This window comes from Grampus griseus (genome assembly GCF_964374135.1).
Source record: "Grampus griseus genome assembly, chromosome: 20".
In the NCBI taxonomy this organism is placed as follows: domain Eukaryota; kingdom Metazoa; phylum Chordata; class Mammalia; order Artiodactyla; family Delphinidae; genus Grampus; species Grampus griseus.
Genome location: NC_139014.1, coordinates 27,715,072 through 27,734,344, shown reverse-complemented (window position 1 = coordinate 27,734,344; position 19,273 = coordinate 27,715,072). Strand labels below are relative to the sequence as shown.

The window sequence follows — 19,273 nt, the reverse complement described above, 5'->3', positions numbered from 1 at the left end:
AGGCTTATTTGCTCCGCTGCATGTGGGATCTTCCCGGACCAGGGTTCAAACCCGTGTCCCCTGCATTGGCAAGCAGATTCTTAACCACTGCGCCACCAGGGAAGTCCCCTCTCCTTTCATTCTTTTTCTTTCTTCCTTTTCCCCTCCCTCCCTCTCTTCCTCTCTCATTGCCTTTAAAAAAAAAAAATCACCTAAATAATATTATATGAACACATGTTCACTATAAACTTCAAAAAATATGGAGTAAAAAACAAAAGGCTCACTGGAATAGTGAACAGTTATTCTAATGACAAACTCAGAAAATCAAATGCCCTTCTGGCATTTCAGAAGTCTGGGGGTTGAGAATCTTACCTTTTATGTAAAAGTTTCAGAGTTTTAAGGCAATTATCCAGAGTGAAGCCTTTCAGAATGCAGTGGACACCAAGAAAAATCCCAATTCCTATAAATTACTAAGGTATTGAAGATGCTCAAAACAAATAGGTCTAAGAGAAATTTTCATTTGCATCAATAAATTAAAATTGCTAAGAAAAATTTCTTTCTATAGGTTTGAAAATGCTCAGGTTAGAGCCATACTTGTCCAGATGACCACTTAAAAACAGAAGAGACAGGATTTACCACAAATGTTTTCTCTTCACTGTTGTTTGTTAACAACAAAGCTGTGCCGACTAATAGTATCTCAGTCATAAAGCTCTTGGAAGGGATAGAGGCAAGAAAGACCTCAAAGGAGAACAAGAATACTATTTCTGTTAACACGACCTACAAACAAAAGCTAATCTTTGCTAAGTTTTTATTCTATCCAAGATAATGTGTAAAGCTTTTTGGATGAATTACCTCATTTAATCTAACACAATCTTGTCAGGTAAGTATTATTCCCATTTTAATGGCAGGTAAACTAAAGCCCAGAGAGGTTATCTGCCCAATGTCACCCAGCCAGCAAATAGCAGAAATGGAATTTAGAACTGCAAACTCCAAAGACCATGTTCTTAACCTGAAGTATAAACTGTTTCAATTCATGATGTCTCTACCTGGTAAGTTCATTATTTTAAATTAAAATTTTCATGTGAAACATCTGAGAGTTATTTATCCCCAAATATAAACTATATCACCGATTTAGTCTCCATGATTCCTTTATTTCATGTCTTAATATAATCATTTTTCTCATCTTAATAAACATCTATGTATACTGATCAGAGATACCATATAAAGCTATGGAATAATGGGAAAAAATGACTGTGAACAGAAGTCCCAACACAAAGAAGTTACAGACATTCAAGGAAGCCTTACATGTAGTAACAGAAAAGAAAGTACTTTGAACCACACTTTACATTCTCTATAATACCCCTGAGGAATTAGAAGATTTCATTTTAGATAATATTGGTTTGGTTTTATACTTAAAGTATAAGTGACATAACCATGGGAGGACCACTGGTACCTAGGAACAGCCTTGGAAGGCAGCAGAGTGCCCAAGAGAAGAAAAAAACAGTAAACGCAAAATATTCTTAAAAATCTCAGCTCTGGAGCTTCCCTGGTGGCGCAGTGGTTGCGAGTCCGCCTGCCGATGCAGGGGACACGGGTTTATGCCCCGGTTCGGGAAGATTCCACATGCCACGGAGCGGCTAGGCCCGTGAGCCATGGCCGCTGAGCCTGAGCGTCCAGAGCCTGTGCTCTGCAACAGGAGAGGCCACAGCAGTGAGAGGCCCGCGTACGGCAAAAAAAAAAAAAAAAAAAAAAAATCTCAGCTCTGACCCAGACTTGACACCATGTAAGGGAGGTTCTGATGCTCTTCATGTGGTCATAAAATACAAAGAAAGCATAGTAGAAAAGGCAAGAAACTAATGGTATAAAGGCACTCCAGTGTTTCTCGTCTCTCCACCAACTTCCACAAAATCACATGGCAGAAAGCCTCCTGTCATATGTCAACAATAAGGAGAACAGACTCAAACTGGAGAGAGACAATCCACGGCATTCACCCACCTCCCTTCTGCCTTGGTCATTCGGTTGGTTACCTTCAGAAAGAAAGACCATGAGAAAAAGAAGAAATTGAGTGATGATAAAAGCTTATACACCATCAAAGCAAAAAGTAAAGCTTCTGACTTAAATGAGACTCCAAGGGCAAGATGGACAGACAGGGGTGCAGCTGAGAACCAAGCAGAAAGGCTGAGTTTCCCTGGTATTTTCTACTTTTCTGGAATAAGAACTAAAAACTATTATGCAGTCAGGAGGGCCTGAAACATATAACAGAGCAGAAATTATTATTTTTTTATGATTATGTAAAGGGCAGTGGCCAAGAGCAGCCCTTCTGTTAACAACAAAGAGGTGTAGGTAAACACATAAGCAATGCTACCATAAAGTGGAGATTTTTGTTTTAACAAAATCTATATTTATATGATTATATTTCCCATGGTTGAGAGCGGCTATAATTAATGGATTTCCCTCGTTCTCCTAATGCAGCCATTTGTCAATTCAAATACAGAATGTCCAATCAATTTTGATGTATTTAGTAAGCAATTTGTCAAATGGTGCTATAATCCAGTTAATATATTAATTCTTGTCATGGAGAGAGTTCTGACAACTACATGGTTTTCCATAACTGGTTTGGAAAGAAAAATCTGAGCTGGAACTCAACGGTCATTCTTTGGAGGTGACACCTCTGTGTCCCGGGATCTGAGAGCATGCCACAGTACATCATTTAATAGGAAAACTGCTTTGCTGAACTAGACATCTGGGGTCTACTGGACGGTGTGGCTGCCAGTTCATTGTAATACTGGTTTTCTTTGAATGCCTGTGTGTTTCATATATTTTAAATAAATTGATCAAGCCAATATATGTGACACAAAAAATGCAAAGTATGTAAGCTTCCAAGAGAGGAACAAGGCTTTACCAATGAAATGTATGCATCTTAAACTTAAAAAGTACTCTTATAAACACTTTCCCCTATTCTTAATGTTTCTTCATACGAACTGCTAAAGAAGTGGCTCTCAATCTTTTATTTTCCTATCCCAACATCCTTCAGGTAAATGACTGACTCCTAGCAGTACTTAACAGGGCACTGTACTGTTAAGGCCACATAGTTAGTAACCATTAGACAAGACTCTTAGAAGGCCACCTTCAGCTTATACAGTGTGAAGCTCCGGACATGACAGTTTTCTTACTTTATATTTCATCCAATAATCACTATGTTATCTCCATCTTTTCCCCAAGTCTATCTATGCACTGGGGGCTGGAGAGAGAACCACGGAGATTTCAAGTAGGTGGCCTAAATTTATATCACAGAAGAAATCTGGACTATAGTGATCAAGGAAGTATCAAGTTCCTTCTCAAACTTTTCAGTGGGATATTTAATCACTACCAGTTTGGGCACAGCAGGAAACAGAAGATAGGTTTTTAGTGTACCACAGATAACCTCCATGGGTGTATTTCGCAAATACTTTCCAAAGATGATGGCTCTATCCATTCACTATGTCCAAATCTTTCCATATTTCTCTATCAGGAAATGCGAAAGCAGACATGAAGGCAAATCCTTTCTAGAAAACAATACTGAAAAACATGGCAAAAAAAATTTGTTTTAAACAGAAGAAAAAGAAAGAAAGAAAAGAGGAAAGGAATATTACATTCATCTTCCAGACATTAGGCTCCCCTTAGTACATTTATGAACCATGCAAGAGCAAATTGTCAGAGTGATTTGGCACAAGGCTGTGTATTTAAAAACCTGCCATGTGCACTAGTCCTCCAGACTACCAGACGTCCCATTGTTTGATGTGTCTGCTGAGAAAGGTGCCCTATGTGTCAGAAGAGCACACTGAATATTTTTCAATGACCCAGGGGGCAGAGGTCGCTTATTATAAATGGATAATGAGACCTAATGCAGTGCTCTGAGTATGGACAATGAAAGGGTCTATCCATAGCCCCTGGTGGATTGGTCATTCAGGCTTTTATTTCCTCTGCACACTTAATGGAGTCAAACAATTGACAGAAATTCTATAGAGAAGGCTGAAACTGAGAGAAACAACTGTATTCTAACTCTGATAGACAGATACAAATAGTGACCCTGAAATGGCGCCAGAACTCCCATCACCACTAACGTAGCAGACAGCTGTAGCATTCCCCCTAAATTCCCATTTAGTCATTTGTTAGCAATTAACCTTACTGATGGAAGTGATGGCACATCAAACCACAAGCTCCTGCCAATATCAACCCATTACATTATTGCAGGTAAGCAGACACAGACCATTCTTTTAGTTCCTTATTTTTGGAGAAAAAGGCAAACAGATATCCCTGTACCCTCCATCCTATATCCCCACTACTCAACTAACAAAATGCATATTCAGGGGTATCAGTATCTGAATATAAGAAACTTAAACTCTGGTGGGTTAGAGTAAATGACAGCAGAAGCAGAGGTACTCATGGACTAGAGGCTTTATGACCAATAGATTATTTTTCTTTAATCTATCAGAATCAATGTTCTATCCCAGCCAAATCTGCCAATCTGATGGCAATGAATATTAATAGCATAAATGGAAAAGAATATACTGTCAACTGTACCTGAAAAAAAAGCAGGTCATAAAGCAACCTACAGGGCTTCCCGGTGGCACAATGGTTAAGAATCCGTCTGCCAATGCAGGGGACATGGTCCCGGAAGATCCCACATGCCACGGAGCAACTAAGCCCGTGTGCCACAACTACTGAGCCTGCACTCTAGTGCTTGCGACCCACAACTACTGAGACTGCGAGCCACAACTACTGAAGCCCACATGCCTAGAGCCCATGCTCCGCAACAAGAGAAGCCACTGCAATGAGAAGCCCGCTCACCACAATGAAGAGCAGCCCCCACTCACCACAACTAGAGAAAGTCTGCACGCAGCAACGGAGACCCAACGCAGCCAAAAATAAATAAATAAAATAAATAAATTTATTAAAAATAAAGCAACCAACAGGTACAGTCAGTTGTGATGTCACACAGTTGTGTAAAATAAAGTAAGCAAGATATTTAAAAGTACCAAAAAACCCTCTATAAAAACGTTTTTGTTTCATTTCAATTTTAAGAACAATTATGACAGGAAGGTGGTTTGACATGTAATTATGACAGGAAGGTGGTTTGACATCATTTCTCCAAATGATAAATACTAAAGCAAATGACAGAAATGGCAAGACTTACTTCAGAATGGAGTATAGGTCATTATGTTGTAAAAGAGAGGACTTTTGATGGTGAAACATCTCAACAATAAATCAACGATGACAGAGAAACCCAATGAACTATTCCATAGGTGTGAAGATCTATGTAAAGATACGGGTATCAATAAAAAGCATGTATCCCATTAAACACAAAGGGAAAGAAGAAGGAAAAGGGTACTCTAATCTAAACTTTTTGATTAACTATATGATATTTTTTCATTGAGGAAGACAATGTATTCAATTTCATAATGTTCTCCAAATTATACAACATATATATGGCTAAATTCAGGGTCAGTATGTCTCAAACTTCTAGTCTCCTGAAGAAAAACACCATTCGTTTCACTAAAATCATTTCTCTATGGAAGGACATGTCAGTGGATAAAATTAACTATAAATAAGAGAATCCATCAAATATAACTCAATATGAAGTGGTTTCTTAAGTACCTCAGATATTCAGACCTAGATAGAGCAGTATGACACACCCAATGACCAACAATGGACTATAAATACTCTATAAATAAGTCCTACATTACAAGTTTCCTCTACAGGAGAAAAACATTTCTTTCTTTCCCCTTCCACCCTACCCAATCTTGGGCAAATATTTATTATGGACAATGCAAGGAAATAGTGTTGAGTACCTCCACCATACTTGGTACATACCACAACAACGATGCAATCCAGGATGTTAGGTTAAATCTAATGTGACACTCCAAAGAGAGCAGCTCAGAAAACTGCTGCACATTTAACTGCTTTGCCAGGGTACTGATAATGACCCTGGTAGAGGAGAGCAATACTTTTTTCTTCCTTTTTGTATCAGTATGTTCAAAATAGATCACCACTGTATTGTAAAACCAATGAAACAAGACAGTAAAATAGGCTAAAAATGTCTTCAACTCTAAACCCCAAAGTGTGACTTTATATTACAAGGAAAAATATTTCCTATTTTTACTCTCACAGTTGTAGCCGGTAGGCCAGCAGCAAAAAATTTAGTTGGGAATTAAGATCTCTAGAATCTAACCTTAAATATGCTGCCTACTTGTGTTTTTCATACTTCTATGGGTAAGACAAATTTCAATACTAGCTTTAGGTATTATCTACTTCATTATATATACAGATTTAAACAAAAGTGCTAGTAAAGTCCAAGTGATCAGTAAAGCAAAAACGTTTTTAAAAAGCCGATATATCAATAGATAGCCCAGCTATTGAAAAGTAAGGTTTCAGGTGGAGCTTTTAGAATGATTAACACTGCCTTCTTACATGTTATGCTGTCTGTACCATAATGGAACCTCATCTCTTCTCTCTAAATTCTCTCTAGGATACAATTATTTCAGAGAAAGCTTACATCAATTACTAATTACATATCCAAACAATCTCAGAAAGGAGCTCAAATCTATAAATACACACATGGAAGGTTCTGAGTTATTTCCAAGAACCTACTGAATATTACCACCAGGATACATACTGCATGCACCAAAACAGATGCAACACTGCAATCAGCAATTCTCTCTCCTACTCTAGGCAACATATTTCTCTTTAATGTTTCAATGAATGGCATAACCTAGTGTTAAGCTAGTTATCCATTCCTCCTCACTTTTCTTCAGTAACCTCATATAGTCCCAAATCCTACAGAGGCAACTTGCTCAATTTCTCTGAAATTCAGCCACTTCTCTCCATCCCACTAACAATTAACTTCTTCCTTCTTTGAATTTCTTTTTTTTAAACTTTTTATATTGGAATATAGCCGATTAAAAATGTTGTGATAGTTTCAGGTGCACAGCAAAGCGACTCAGCCCTACATATACATGTATCCAGTCTCCCCAAGACTCCCCTCCCATCCAGGCTGCCGCATAACACTGTGTGTACATGTCAATCCCAAACTCCCTAACTATCCCTTCCCTCTACCCTCCCACCCCTGGTAACCATAAGTTCATTCTCTAAGTCTGTGAGTCCATTTCTGCTTTATAAATACGTTCATTTGTATCACTTCTTTTTAGATTCCACATATAAGTGATATACGATATTTCTCTTTCTCTGTGTGACTTACTTCACTCAGTATGACAATCTCTAGATCCATCCATGTTGCTGCAAATGGCATTATTTCATTCTTTTTTATGGTTGAATAATATTCCATTGTATATATTACCACATCTTCTTTATCCATTCCTCTTTCGATGGACATTTAGGTTGCTTCCATGCCTTGTCTATTGTAAATAGTGCTTCAATGAACACTGGGGTGCATGTATCTTTTCAAATTATGGTTTCCTAAGTCATTTCTGTCCCAGCAGCTATGGCTTGAATTCTCTGTACCTCCTTCATCCTTCACCATCCTTTCTATACCAATTAATTCATGCTATTAACAAGCACTTATCACAATGTGTTATAGATACTCATATACATGTTTTTTATTTCTATTTATGTTAGGGAAGGTAATGAGTCAAAAGTAAAGGCAGCAGAACTGGTATAATGTAATATCAAGATAATACATAGGATTTAAGGACAAGAAATGTAAAAATCAATTAGGGTCACCCATATCTACTACTGGCCACATAAAAGAGACTAGATTTACATTATCTCCTAAAATAATTAAATTAGTCCTAAGCAAAAGGTTATTTTGAACCCTCCATAAAAAGCTTAAAAATAAACAAAGAAAGAATCAAATTTTTTCCAAGTAATTTGACTACATCCTAGGAAAACAGAATAATCCACCACTCAAGAACATGAAACCAAAAATGCCCAGCATCCTATCAAAAATCATTAGGCACATAAAGAAGCAGGAAAGCACACCAAGAAGAAAAATCAATCAATAGAAAAAAAACCCAAGCAATACCAGGGTGAAAAGAATTAGCACACAAGGACTCTAAAACAACAATTACAAAATATATGTCTCGTATGTTCAAACAGGTATGTGATGTGGAAAGAAATGAAAGATATAAAAGAACATCCAAATGGAACTTATAGATGAAAAATATGGTATCTGGAATAAAGAATGTGTTGAATAAAACAGCAGATTAGACAGCAGAAGACAATATATATATAAATACATAGAAATATAAACTATACAAAATCAAACAGAGTGAAGGAAAGAGAATTTTTTAACTGAACAAAGAACCAGTGAGCTGGGAAAATATCAAGTTGTCAACAGACATATAATTGGAGTCACAAAAGGAGAGAAGCAGAGTGACAGAAAAAAATGTGAAGATGTAACTGTATTAAAATTTTCAAATCTGATGAAAATTAAAACTTCACAGATTGAAGAATCTCACAGACTCCAAGCAGAAGAAAACCACACCACAGCATTATGGTTTAAATACTTTTTCCTATTTTTCTATATTATTTCTATTGTTTTTATGTTTTCTATTTCCTTGATTTCACTCATCTTTATTATTACCTTTTTTGTGTTTTAATTCCCTCTACTTTACTAGTTTCTGAATGTGAAAGCTGAGTCATTGATTTCATTTTATAACATGGGCATTTAGTCCTATAAATTTCACCTTGAGTAGTAATTTAATGCCATCCCACAAATGTTTCATTTTTCTATGAAGTTTTTATTTTGAAAGAATTACAGATTCATAAGAATTTGCTAAAATAGTAATCAAGATACAGAACGGTTCCATCACCATAAAGATCTACCGGACCCTTTATGGTCATATTCAAAACTCTCTGTCGTACTCTGTCTCTCCGCACGATGTTCTTAAGAATCATCCAACTTGTTGCATGTATTTATACTTCAATCTACTATTTTTTTCCCTGAATAGTAGTCTAAGATAGGGATGTGTTCTGTTTTCATTTTCATTCAGCTAAAAATAATCCTAATTTCCCTTTTGACTTTTCCTGTGAACCATGTATCATGTAGAAGTGTATTGTTTAGTTTCCAAATATTTGTAGATTTCTCAGAGACCTGTTAATCATTTCTTATTTAATTCCACCGTGGTCAGAGAATATACATACTTTGTATAACCTGAAAGCTTTTAAACTTATTGAGACTTGTTTTATGGCCCAGAAGAAGGTCTCTATTTGTCAATGTTCCCTGTGCACTTGAAAAGAATGTACGTTCTACTGTTGTTGGGTGGAGTGTTCTACTTAGTCTTATATTAATGTAGCAAGCGAGGGTTTAAAGTGGGTTTCTCCAGACTGGTGGTTGCCAAGGGGGAGGAGGTTGGGGTTAGCAGATATAAGCTTTTAGATATAGAACAGATAAACAACAAGGTCCTACTGTAGAGCACAGAGAACTATATTCCATATCCTATGATAAACCATAATGGAAAAGAATATATAACTTAATCACTTTGCTGTACAGCAGAAATTAACACAACATTTTAAGTCAACTATACTTCAATTAAAAAATGCTGATTAAAAAAAAGTGGGGGTTTCCCTGGTGGCGCAGTGGTTGAGAGTCCGCCTGCCGATGCAGGGGACACAGGTTCGTACCCCGGTCCGGGAAGATCCCACATGCTGCGGAGCGGCTGGGCCCGTGAGCCATGGCCACTGAGCCTGCGTGTCTGGAGTCTGTGCTCCTCAACAGGAGAGGCCACAACAGTGAGAGGCCCGCGTACCGCAAAAAAAAAAAAAAAAAAAAAAAGTGGGTTTCTCCTAAGCAGCATATAGCTGGGGTTTATTTTTTGATCCATGACTTGTTTAGATGTTTAGACCATTTATAACTAATGTGAGCACTGACATGCTTAGGGTTACATCAACTTGCTTATTTGTTAACATTTTATTTCCATTTTGAGCACTTAGGTTTTTTTAAATTTCATTATATACATCTTTAACAACCTTCAAATGATGCTGAAGTCACATATACTATAAAAACTTACAATAGTATAGTTCCATTTCCCACACTCCTGGCCTTTATGCTACTGTTGTCTCACACAGACACACACACACACGTATGTATGTGTTTTAAAGACCACAATACATTGATACTATTTTTGTGTTAACAGTGAATTATATTTGAAAGAGTTAAATAATTAACAAAAACCCACATATATGCTTTAACCATTTTCAGTGTTCTTCATTCTCTTCCATCTAGTGTCAAAGGCTTTCCCCACCTTTCCTATAATGCCTTTATAAGTAGAGAAAAACAATTATATCCCCAATAAAACATTGGGAGGGGGTTCTATGGATCCCAGTCACCTTTCTATTGTGTATCAAAGCTATATTTCTGTTGAGTGATCCTTTGTTACCATTTAACAAAGAAAATTCAGTAAGCTTAGGGAGGAACTTCTCACAAACCCATGGATTATCTTGGAAGTTCAAAGTCTGACCCACCCCCAACAAAGCTAGTTAATGTCAGCAACTTAAAAAATACTGCTGCTGCCAAATTACCTGAAAGAAAAGGAGGAAACATTATTTTTGCCCTAAATAAAACGTTCCCAAGTAAGCCCTGTTTCTAATTTACAATTTGGGAAGCTCTGAAGCAGACTAAAGAAAAAGCATTGTCTACTCTGGATCACATTCAAAGCTGGTTGATATTTGTTAGTCTCGTCTAATGTTTATCTTTGTATTTGGCAAAGAAATACACTGAAATAAAAAGCCTATTTTAGAAAAGGTAACTATAGCATGCGTTTTTTTTTTTTCAGAAGGAAGAAAATATACCGTTAGCACAAAAATCACTAATCACCACTACTATAATCTTTTTATAAACGATTCCCAAGATTTCAACCCAGGCAAAACTTTTTTTTTTGTATTAGATTCTTGACTTTTACCTTTACTGAGCTATATAGCAAGATTAGATTACCATCTGCATATCCACTTTGCACACATAAACTAGTCAATCTACTCAAACCATATGACGTTTTTTGCTTATTCTAAACAGCAGTTTCTTATGGCTTATCCTCCTAATGACAAAGGAGTGATTTCTATCTCCATAGTGAGGAGCTCTTGTAAGGAGCAGGCTACTATAAGTCAATTTATGATACACCCAAATTGCTCAATTTTGTATCATTCCATTCATTTAATATGGGTAGGAAGTGTGACTACAGTTAATACAAAATTTGGAGTTTTAACTTACTTCACTAAATTTAGGTAAGAAGTCTTCAGCGTTCAGGCAGGTTTCCCTTTCCCTTACCACCAGTCACCCTTTTGCCACATATGCAGAACTTTGTTTACAACTAGTGGTGTATTTATTATGATTACAGGGCTGAAAGGGGAGTGGGGATTCCTTGCTAAACATCCTGCTCTCCTACTCTCCTCTCCCTGAGACAAAGTCTCTTTCGCATTTCCATTTACATCATTCTTTGTCCACTATTATTATAATTTCCGGAGTTTGAACAAGTCTGCTTCACTTGATCCACAGATCCAGATACAACCAAAGAAAATACTGACAACGTTTGTGAAGGTTGCATTACAGTTTTACTCCAAATGGTTATATTTGAAAATACCTTCAGTAATATATTTATCAACAGTTTGCAGGTTGGGAAGTAAGAAGTGATTTTCAATATGGTTGAATAAAACAAAAAACTTCCTGCCACCAGGTACAGTATACACGTCATCTTTTCAAATGGCTTCAGTAAGGGAAACCGGAGAGAAAGTCAAGCAAGAAGGTAATAAGAAAGTTTTCTTAATGAGGCTCTAACTTACAGAGGGCTCAACAGATGGGTAGGCAAAGGCATTCTCTCTAAACTGGCTCCAGCATTGCTTTCACCAATCATATTTCAGCTCTTACTCCTCTGATGCAGATGCCCATGTTTTGCATATTTAATTGCTTCAGTCATGAAATATACTATCTTGTTGAGGACTCTCAATCAAATAGCCTTTCTTTTTTTCTTTTTTTTTTTTTGCGGTACACGGGGCTCTCACTGCTGTGGCCTCTCCCATTGCGGAGCACAGGCTCTGGACGCGCAGGCTCAGCGGCCATGGCTCACGGGCCTAGCTGCTCTGCGGCATGTGGGATCTTCCCGGACCAGGGCACAAACCTGGGTCCCCTACATCGGCAGGCGGACTCTCAACCACTGCGCCACCAGGGAAGCCCCATATAGCCTTTCTTTATGTTGAAAACATGACTTTAAAAATCCAGGCTAAATCTGTGTCTCTACTGTCAATGTAAAGAAGCAATATAATAATTATTACAGAATTACCTGCCTCTTAGGTATTTTTTAACTTATTAAATTATATCTATATTAACATTTCACTAGATAAGAGGAAACATAGTAATTATGTCAGTTAGATATATGACAGACATATTAAGTCTATCACTTAGATGACAGATCTGGCAACATCGTCAAAATCACATATTCAGAATAGGGATTCCATTGTTAAGTCCCTGAAGTCTATTATTTGAAGATACGCACTTCTGAGATAAGAAACAAAGGTTCAGAATGATGCTTAAATGTATAGATTATTTTAAAGTTTTTAAAGGACTTTAGCATCACTTCACTGACCATAGTAACACCTTCGTAAGAGCAAGTATCATTACTGATACTTTACATTTTCCAAGTTATTGAGAGGTGGTCTAGAACTGGAAACTAGGCCTTTTCATCCTTATCCCAATGCTAGTCCATCGGGAATTCAAAAGGTCTCACATAAAATGCATTATATTATGTATTTTATTTAGAAACCACAGAATCATCAGTGACTACCTTTCTTTCAAATTGTCTAATTCTGTTCTAGTCCGACTGTGCAACATCTCACAGGTTTGTCCTGTCTTCTCTGTAAACAGCCTTAACTAAAGCCCTCTCATCTTGCTCCAGGATCACTGTGACTCCACTCCCCCCACCACCCCCACCGAACCTCTTATTACAACACTGCCAGGGTGATCTTTCTAAGATGCAGTTCTGATGGTGCCGTTCCAATGCTTGAAAACAACTGATGGCTTGCTACTGCCTACAGTGGCGGTTCTTCAACCGTGCAAGTAGAGCTGCTAAAATAAAGTCATATCCATCAGCTTAATTCACTGGAACAAAAAAATTAAGGAATAGAGACAGTTGCTTTTTTATTATTTTTCCCCCCATATCTTTTTCTCACATATTTGGGACTTGCTACTGTTTGTCTACTGAGCAGACCTATCAAAATAACTAAACAAAGAAAACCAATATCAATTCTGAAAAAGTTACCTACACTTAATCCAACAATTAGTTATTTTCACCCCTATTGAGAAGTAGGGGGAAATGTTCTCGTGAACATTGATATTACATAAATGTCATGTATTTTCCAAGTCATATGATAGAGTTAAATATATGCTTAGATGACCTAGACCCTAACAACTTTTATGTACTCTGCTTCTTGGAACCAGAAAACCACTTACTTATTATCCCCCTGTGAAAGCTCATAATTCAATGAATAACCCTTCACTGATGCACCTGCCTCATTTCCTTTTATCTTTTAACACCTGTCTCCTGAATTAGATACTGAATTCATTGAGGACAGAAGCAACATACTATTCTCATTTAAACCACAAGTTCCTGACACATAGAAGTCACTCAATAAATACATGAAGAAGAAGAATCAGTGAGTTCTATTATACAAGAGAATGAGACTGCCAACTATTTGTTACAATTATAGAGTTTCGTAACTTTAGAGCAAAGTCAATATACTGTCTCTGTTTCCAGTATAACATATAACACGCTATAAACATAAAATAAAATTGTTTCACAAATATTTTACTTCATGCTGCATAATACAGCTAGGCAAGAAATGAAGTCTGATTCAACAAAACTCCATTAAAAACATGTCTGTTGATTTTTAGAAAGTTTCTTAAAAACATGCAGTACTCAGAGCCATCAAGTAAAATTAAGGATCCAGTGAATTCTACAAAACTGAATTATAATTGTAAAGAATTTTTAACTCTATGACCATAAACTGGATAATAAATATTAAATTATCTTTTCAGGCCTCACCTACAAAGAAGGCTGTTTCTAGTTCAATCTACATTTTTTCTCCTTAAGTAAAAAAAGAATCGAGATCAATCTCTACAAATGTTAGGGCTTAGGTATAGAAGTAAACAAACAAAATCCTGATGGAGCTGGAATCACTACTTCATTATTGCAAGTAAAATTCTACAAAGCAAAAAGCCTGCTGATACAATTTTCACAATGAAAAGTGCTTAACTTTTTTCATGTCAGAAACAAATTCCAATTTCATGAAACTTTATTATATCCTAGTATCCTCATTTTTTAAAAGAAATTTTGAGCCCACCAGATATCTCATGGCCAGGGAATGTGAACAGCTAGAGGCATACTTAATGTGTGCTAAAGCTTATGGTATACATTTGTATTAAATATCTTACTTGCCTCAGTCTGATTACTTATGGCCTCTGGCCTATGGACCAGTGGTAATATGCATGGTTGCATTAAAAGTCAGCATTTTAAAATGAAAGCTCAAAATACTCTATGGAAGGAAAAAAAATGAGAACTACTCACGGCCAGCAAGCAGAAACTGATAATACTGTACTGCATCTGCAGCGAGGAGCAGAGGGTGGTTTGCGTTAAATGGTGGTTGCAATTCATTCCATTGAGGAGTTCTAAGGAAACAGCAGAAGAATATTAATATTCAGGCTTAATAGATGGGATGTAAATCACCATCACTGTCACCACTTACAGACATTGATATAAACTCACACTATCTTTGTAATCATTAAAATGAACTTGTTGGAGTGCTGAAACCTGAAACACAAGGCCATCTGCTTAGAAAGAATAAAAGGTGGCAGTGAGTCATACAAATTACATACAGCCAATATTAGTTTAAAGCAGACGACCCTTCAATACGATAGACAAGACATTCAAAACACTGAACAGAGAGGAAGTGTGGAATTCAAATGTCACAACTAATTTTTACCTAATTTCTGACACTTGTTAGAGCTCTCTATTCTTAGAATATGTATACATTTTAAAATAAAATAAAAGCAGATAAAAATGGCTTAAAAAAACACAGTTAATGGTTGGCTTATTAAAGACCTAATTAGCATCTGAATGCCAAAATAAGCCACTTATTTCAATGATGGTGCAGTAATTTTAATTAGATCTGCCCATTCCTAAATAGCTTGATAAATAAGATATTGATCAGATCAATCCAGTGCAGTAAAGTACTAGTAAAGAATGGTAGAGCCTCCAAAAATCAATATAAGAATATTTTAAAATGTCATAAGAAGAGAGATCATTTTCATATCCATTTTTGTCTGTTTCCTTCCATACATGTCAGGACCAATTTTTTCTGTCTCTCCTATACTATTGTACACTATATTGAATGGATTTTATCCTAGATCTTATTTCTCCATCTTTATACTAGATTACAAAGGTTCTAATGATTATGTTCTTTTGAGAAGGACTCTAATTGTTAATAAACATTTTTATAGTGATAAGCCATTATATCTTGGGGAATCACTTTAAAGGAAACCTTCCAATCTATATATATTAGTTTCCATTCCCCATAATGGCTATCTCAATGTACTTTCTACTTGCAGTGAGCATGAGACTGGAAATAGGGGAAGCACTAAAGCTCTTTATGTGGGATAGGAAAAAAAAAACAAGTCCTAGAAAAGGTAACTCAAAGATGTGAGGAGAAAGAAGTTCAAAGGGAGGTCTTCTCCAAGGCATATACCAAAGACAACTGAATACATAGGACCACACAAAAATTTGTACATGAATATTCTCAGGAGCATAATTCATGACAACTAAACTGTGGAAATGCCCATCAACTGATGAATGGATAAACAAAATGTGGTATATCCATGCAATGGAATATTATTTGGCCATAAAAAAGGAATGAAGTTCTGCTACATGCTGCAACATGGATGGACCTTAAAAACATTATACTAAGTAAAGGAAATCAGATGCAACAGGTCACATTTTGCATGATTCCAATTATATGAGATGTCCAGAGTAGGCAAATCCAGAGACAGGAGATAAACTGGTGGTTGCCTAGGGCTGAAGGGTTGAAGAAAAATGGGGGCAGGGAGGGGATGACTGCTAATGGGTATGGGATTTCTTTGGGGGGTGATGAAAATTGATTGTGGTGATGGATGCATGACCTAGTGAAAATTCACTTTAAGTGGGTGAATTGTATTATATGTATTACATGTAAATTATATCTCAATTAGAAAAGGAATGGATTATAAAAAAACACAACAGGGATAAATCAAAATAATTTTGCTGGGAGAAAAAAGACAAAAAGACTATGCACTCTGATTCCATTTATATAAAATTCTAGAAATTATAAACTGATCTATAGTGACAGAGAACAGACCAGTGGTTGCCTGGGGCTCAGTGGGTGAAGTAGGGATAAAGGGGGGCAGGTGAGAGATTAGAAAGAGGCATAAGAAAACATTTGAGGTGATGGATATATATATAATGTTACTTATGGGGATGATTTCACAGCTGTATACATACGTCGTCAAACCTTACCAAATTGTACACTTTTAATATTTTATATCTCAACAAAGCTGTTAAAAAACCCCCCAAAAACAAAAAAACAAAAAGAGATACTACCTAACCAGAGTCCAGCTGGCTCGGGGAGATGTCATCATTTCCAGTGGGGTGTCATCGCTGATCTTGGGTGCAGTGCTAAGCGGTCGTGGCTCCATCATGTGCTCCACTAAGTTCCCGTAGCAGCTAATAATGTAGAGGGATTCAACTACAACTTGTTTGGACTGATCTACAAAACAGGAAAACAGATCCTGGATATGTGATATTGGCATAAAAGGAGCACAGCATCATTTTTACAAGTTATTGACCCTTCAGTCCGTTCCTGAGGTTGCTGAGAGAAAATAAGAAGGCAGGAACTTTTTCACATGGTGCCTGCTCCTTGCCTAAAAATTGTCTCTTATAAGTAGACGCTAACGAATATGAAAAGTTCTATGCTATCAAAATATTTTTAAATTTAAGCAATTTATTTCAAGAACGACATAAATATACTCAAAAGTCTAGTATGCTCAAACAATATTATAGTCTTTTGTATTTGCCTGAAGTGTAGTAATTTGTCCCACATTACGAAAAATGAATGGTATCAGGTGGGACAGGGAAGGACTGACAGAAAAGGAACCCTGTATGGACTAAGATTTAGTTACACTGGATGCACCAACTCAACTGCAGGAGAGACCCTTTGCCTAAATCAGCCTAACTTCTCATCTACTCTCTCTCAGAAAACTTCCTCCTTTAAACTTCTGGATTAAAACAAACAGACAAATGAAAAACACACACATGTCCTCCTCCCCCAAATCCTTGTCCTTCTTTCCTCTCAATCCTCTTCCTTCTTTCCTCCCACGGCAAATGAAGACCAGTCATACTTTGAGGTCAGGTGCTGAATATGGATCTAATCAAATGACTTTATAAGGAGTACACATGTCCTCACTACCAAACCAGGTTTAGTCCTCTATCTTGGGTTTTACAGTAAACCTAGGAGCATATAAAATCCCTCATGAATGCTGGGTGGGTTACCTTATCTCTATGCCAGAGGACTGGATTACAGCTGCTTTGAGAAAATGGCTAATGACCAGTAGTGGGACATAAAGGGGTAGCAAGTTAAAAGGGTAATTAGAACAGAAGCGAGAAGCATTTGAAATCGAGCTTCACAGAGGGTTTTAACTAGTAACAAAAAGTCATTTCGATAGCATCATTAAAGCTGAGGAGGTAACAAAAAAATAAAGATGGGATAAGAAAATGGAAGGCTTGCATACTTTACTGTATCCTCTCCCACTTAGGTAAAGAGCCTGCTGTGCCTGGGATCCTATTTCCAAGGAAAGGGCCACTGAAAGGCGATAACAAGGGAAAGAGCTGACGTCTGACTGCCAGTATTAAGCGTAAGGGAGAGCCATTTTGCCAAGAACAATACAGCCTGTGGAACCTGTCAGAAAAGTGCCTCACTAACAACTCAGTTTCTGACCTACTTTAATAGTATCACAATAATAAGAGGAAATTTTTAACACTCAAAATTAAACACTTGGTCCACGAATGCAGGCACTCTTTTCTAAACAGAAACAATGAGGAATCACATACTAAAAGAGTAATTATATAAGTTGACTCTGGTGGTCAAAGGAGAGATTTAAAAAACAACAACAACAACACTATATAAATTCAAAGGGACAACGGTCACCATAAAAGATGATTCTTATTTCTGAGTGGGAGCCTGTTTTTATCTTTTAATTTATAACATGGCAGAGCTGTTGTAGATTATTTTTTAAGGACAGATTTAGCATTAGAAAATCTGGGTTCAAACTCTGATACCATAACCTACTAACTAGTGATCTTAGCTAAATTATTTAAACTTACTGATCTCAAATTCTTCATCTCTAAAATAGGGATAACAACGTTTTTCCTCTCCACACTTTATAGACAATGGCATGAAATTAGTTTGAGAAAAATGTAAAAGTTACATATAATGGTATGGAATTGACAGCACTGAGAACACCTGTATATTGTCACCAGCAAAACAAAATAAAAACACTCAGTGGCCAATTTATTCCACATTTACAGTGAGAGGATAGCCTGTCTTCTTGAGACTTGAATAGTTGAGGAGAGACATGCTAACTGAGTGGGAAAATTTTTTTCTATTGTTGGGCTCAAGATTATTCAAAGAGAACTGCTCTGAATTTTCCTCAAGAAACAAAAATTACAAATGGCAAGTTTAACTTCAATAAAAATACGTACCTTTTTCTCTTTTCAGACCTGCATTATTTGCAAACCACGATCGGGATGTCCCAAACGTCGCAGCCACGCAAAATTCTCCGCCCATTGATTTGCTGGGTGAAATTTGTGGAGGTGGTTTAACTTTGCTTAAAAAATAAAATGATAGTAAAAAAAGAAAAATTACCATGATAAAATCATGGTCCTTGATAAAATGACATATTTCCCTTAAAATTTGCCCCTAAGTATTCAAACGTTCCCACGTGGACATGCATTTTGCCGTAAGTATAACTGGTGGTTGTGAGACTGTGATCTGCAGTAAAAGTAAAACTAGTTCAAAGCTCCAGAGTATTATCGGAATAGCAACTTAGACCAAGAAAAATTAGCTTCTTTTTGAAGAATGTGCTGGCAAAATCCAAGTCAACCCATTTGAGATAGATAACATTTCCCTGGATATTTCAAAGTGGAACAGTAGAACCAGCAAAAACATCTCACGATAATAGAATAGTTTATCAGTTCACTTCAATATGTAAAATGTGGGACTGACA

The 19,273-nt window shown here is 36.7% G+C and overlaps 1 protein-coding gene across 5 annotated transcripts in view; it reads right to left on the bottom strand.

Moving 5' to 3' along the window:
- The window catches only part of BCAS3 (BCAS3 microtubule associated cell migration factor), a 572,645-nt gene that overhangs the window by 299,986 nt on the left and 253,386 nt on the right, over nucleotides 1-19,273 (bottom strand). For all 5 annotated transcript variants that reach the window (XM_082679094.1, XM_082679096.1, XM_082679097.1 and 2 more), the window contains 3 exons: nucleotides 18,750-18,874; nucleotides 16,593-16,758; nucleotides 14,529-14,629 (listed from right to left, as the gene is read on the bottom strand). In XM_082679094.1, coding sequence (XP_082535220.1) covers nucleotides 14,529-14,629; nucleotides 16,593-16,758; nucleotides 18,750-18,874 — 392 coding nt within the window. The remainder of the gene's footprint in view (nucleotides 1-14,528; nucleotides 14,630-16,592; nucleotides 16,759-18,749; nucleotides 18,875-19,273) is intronic.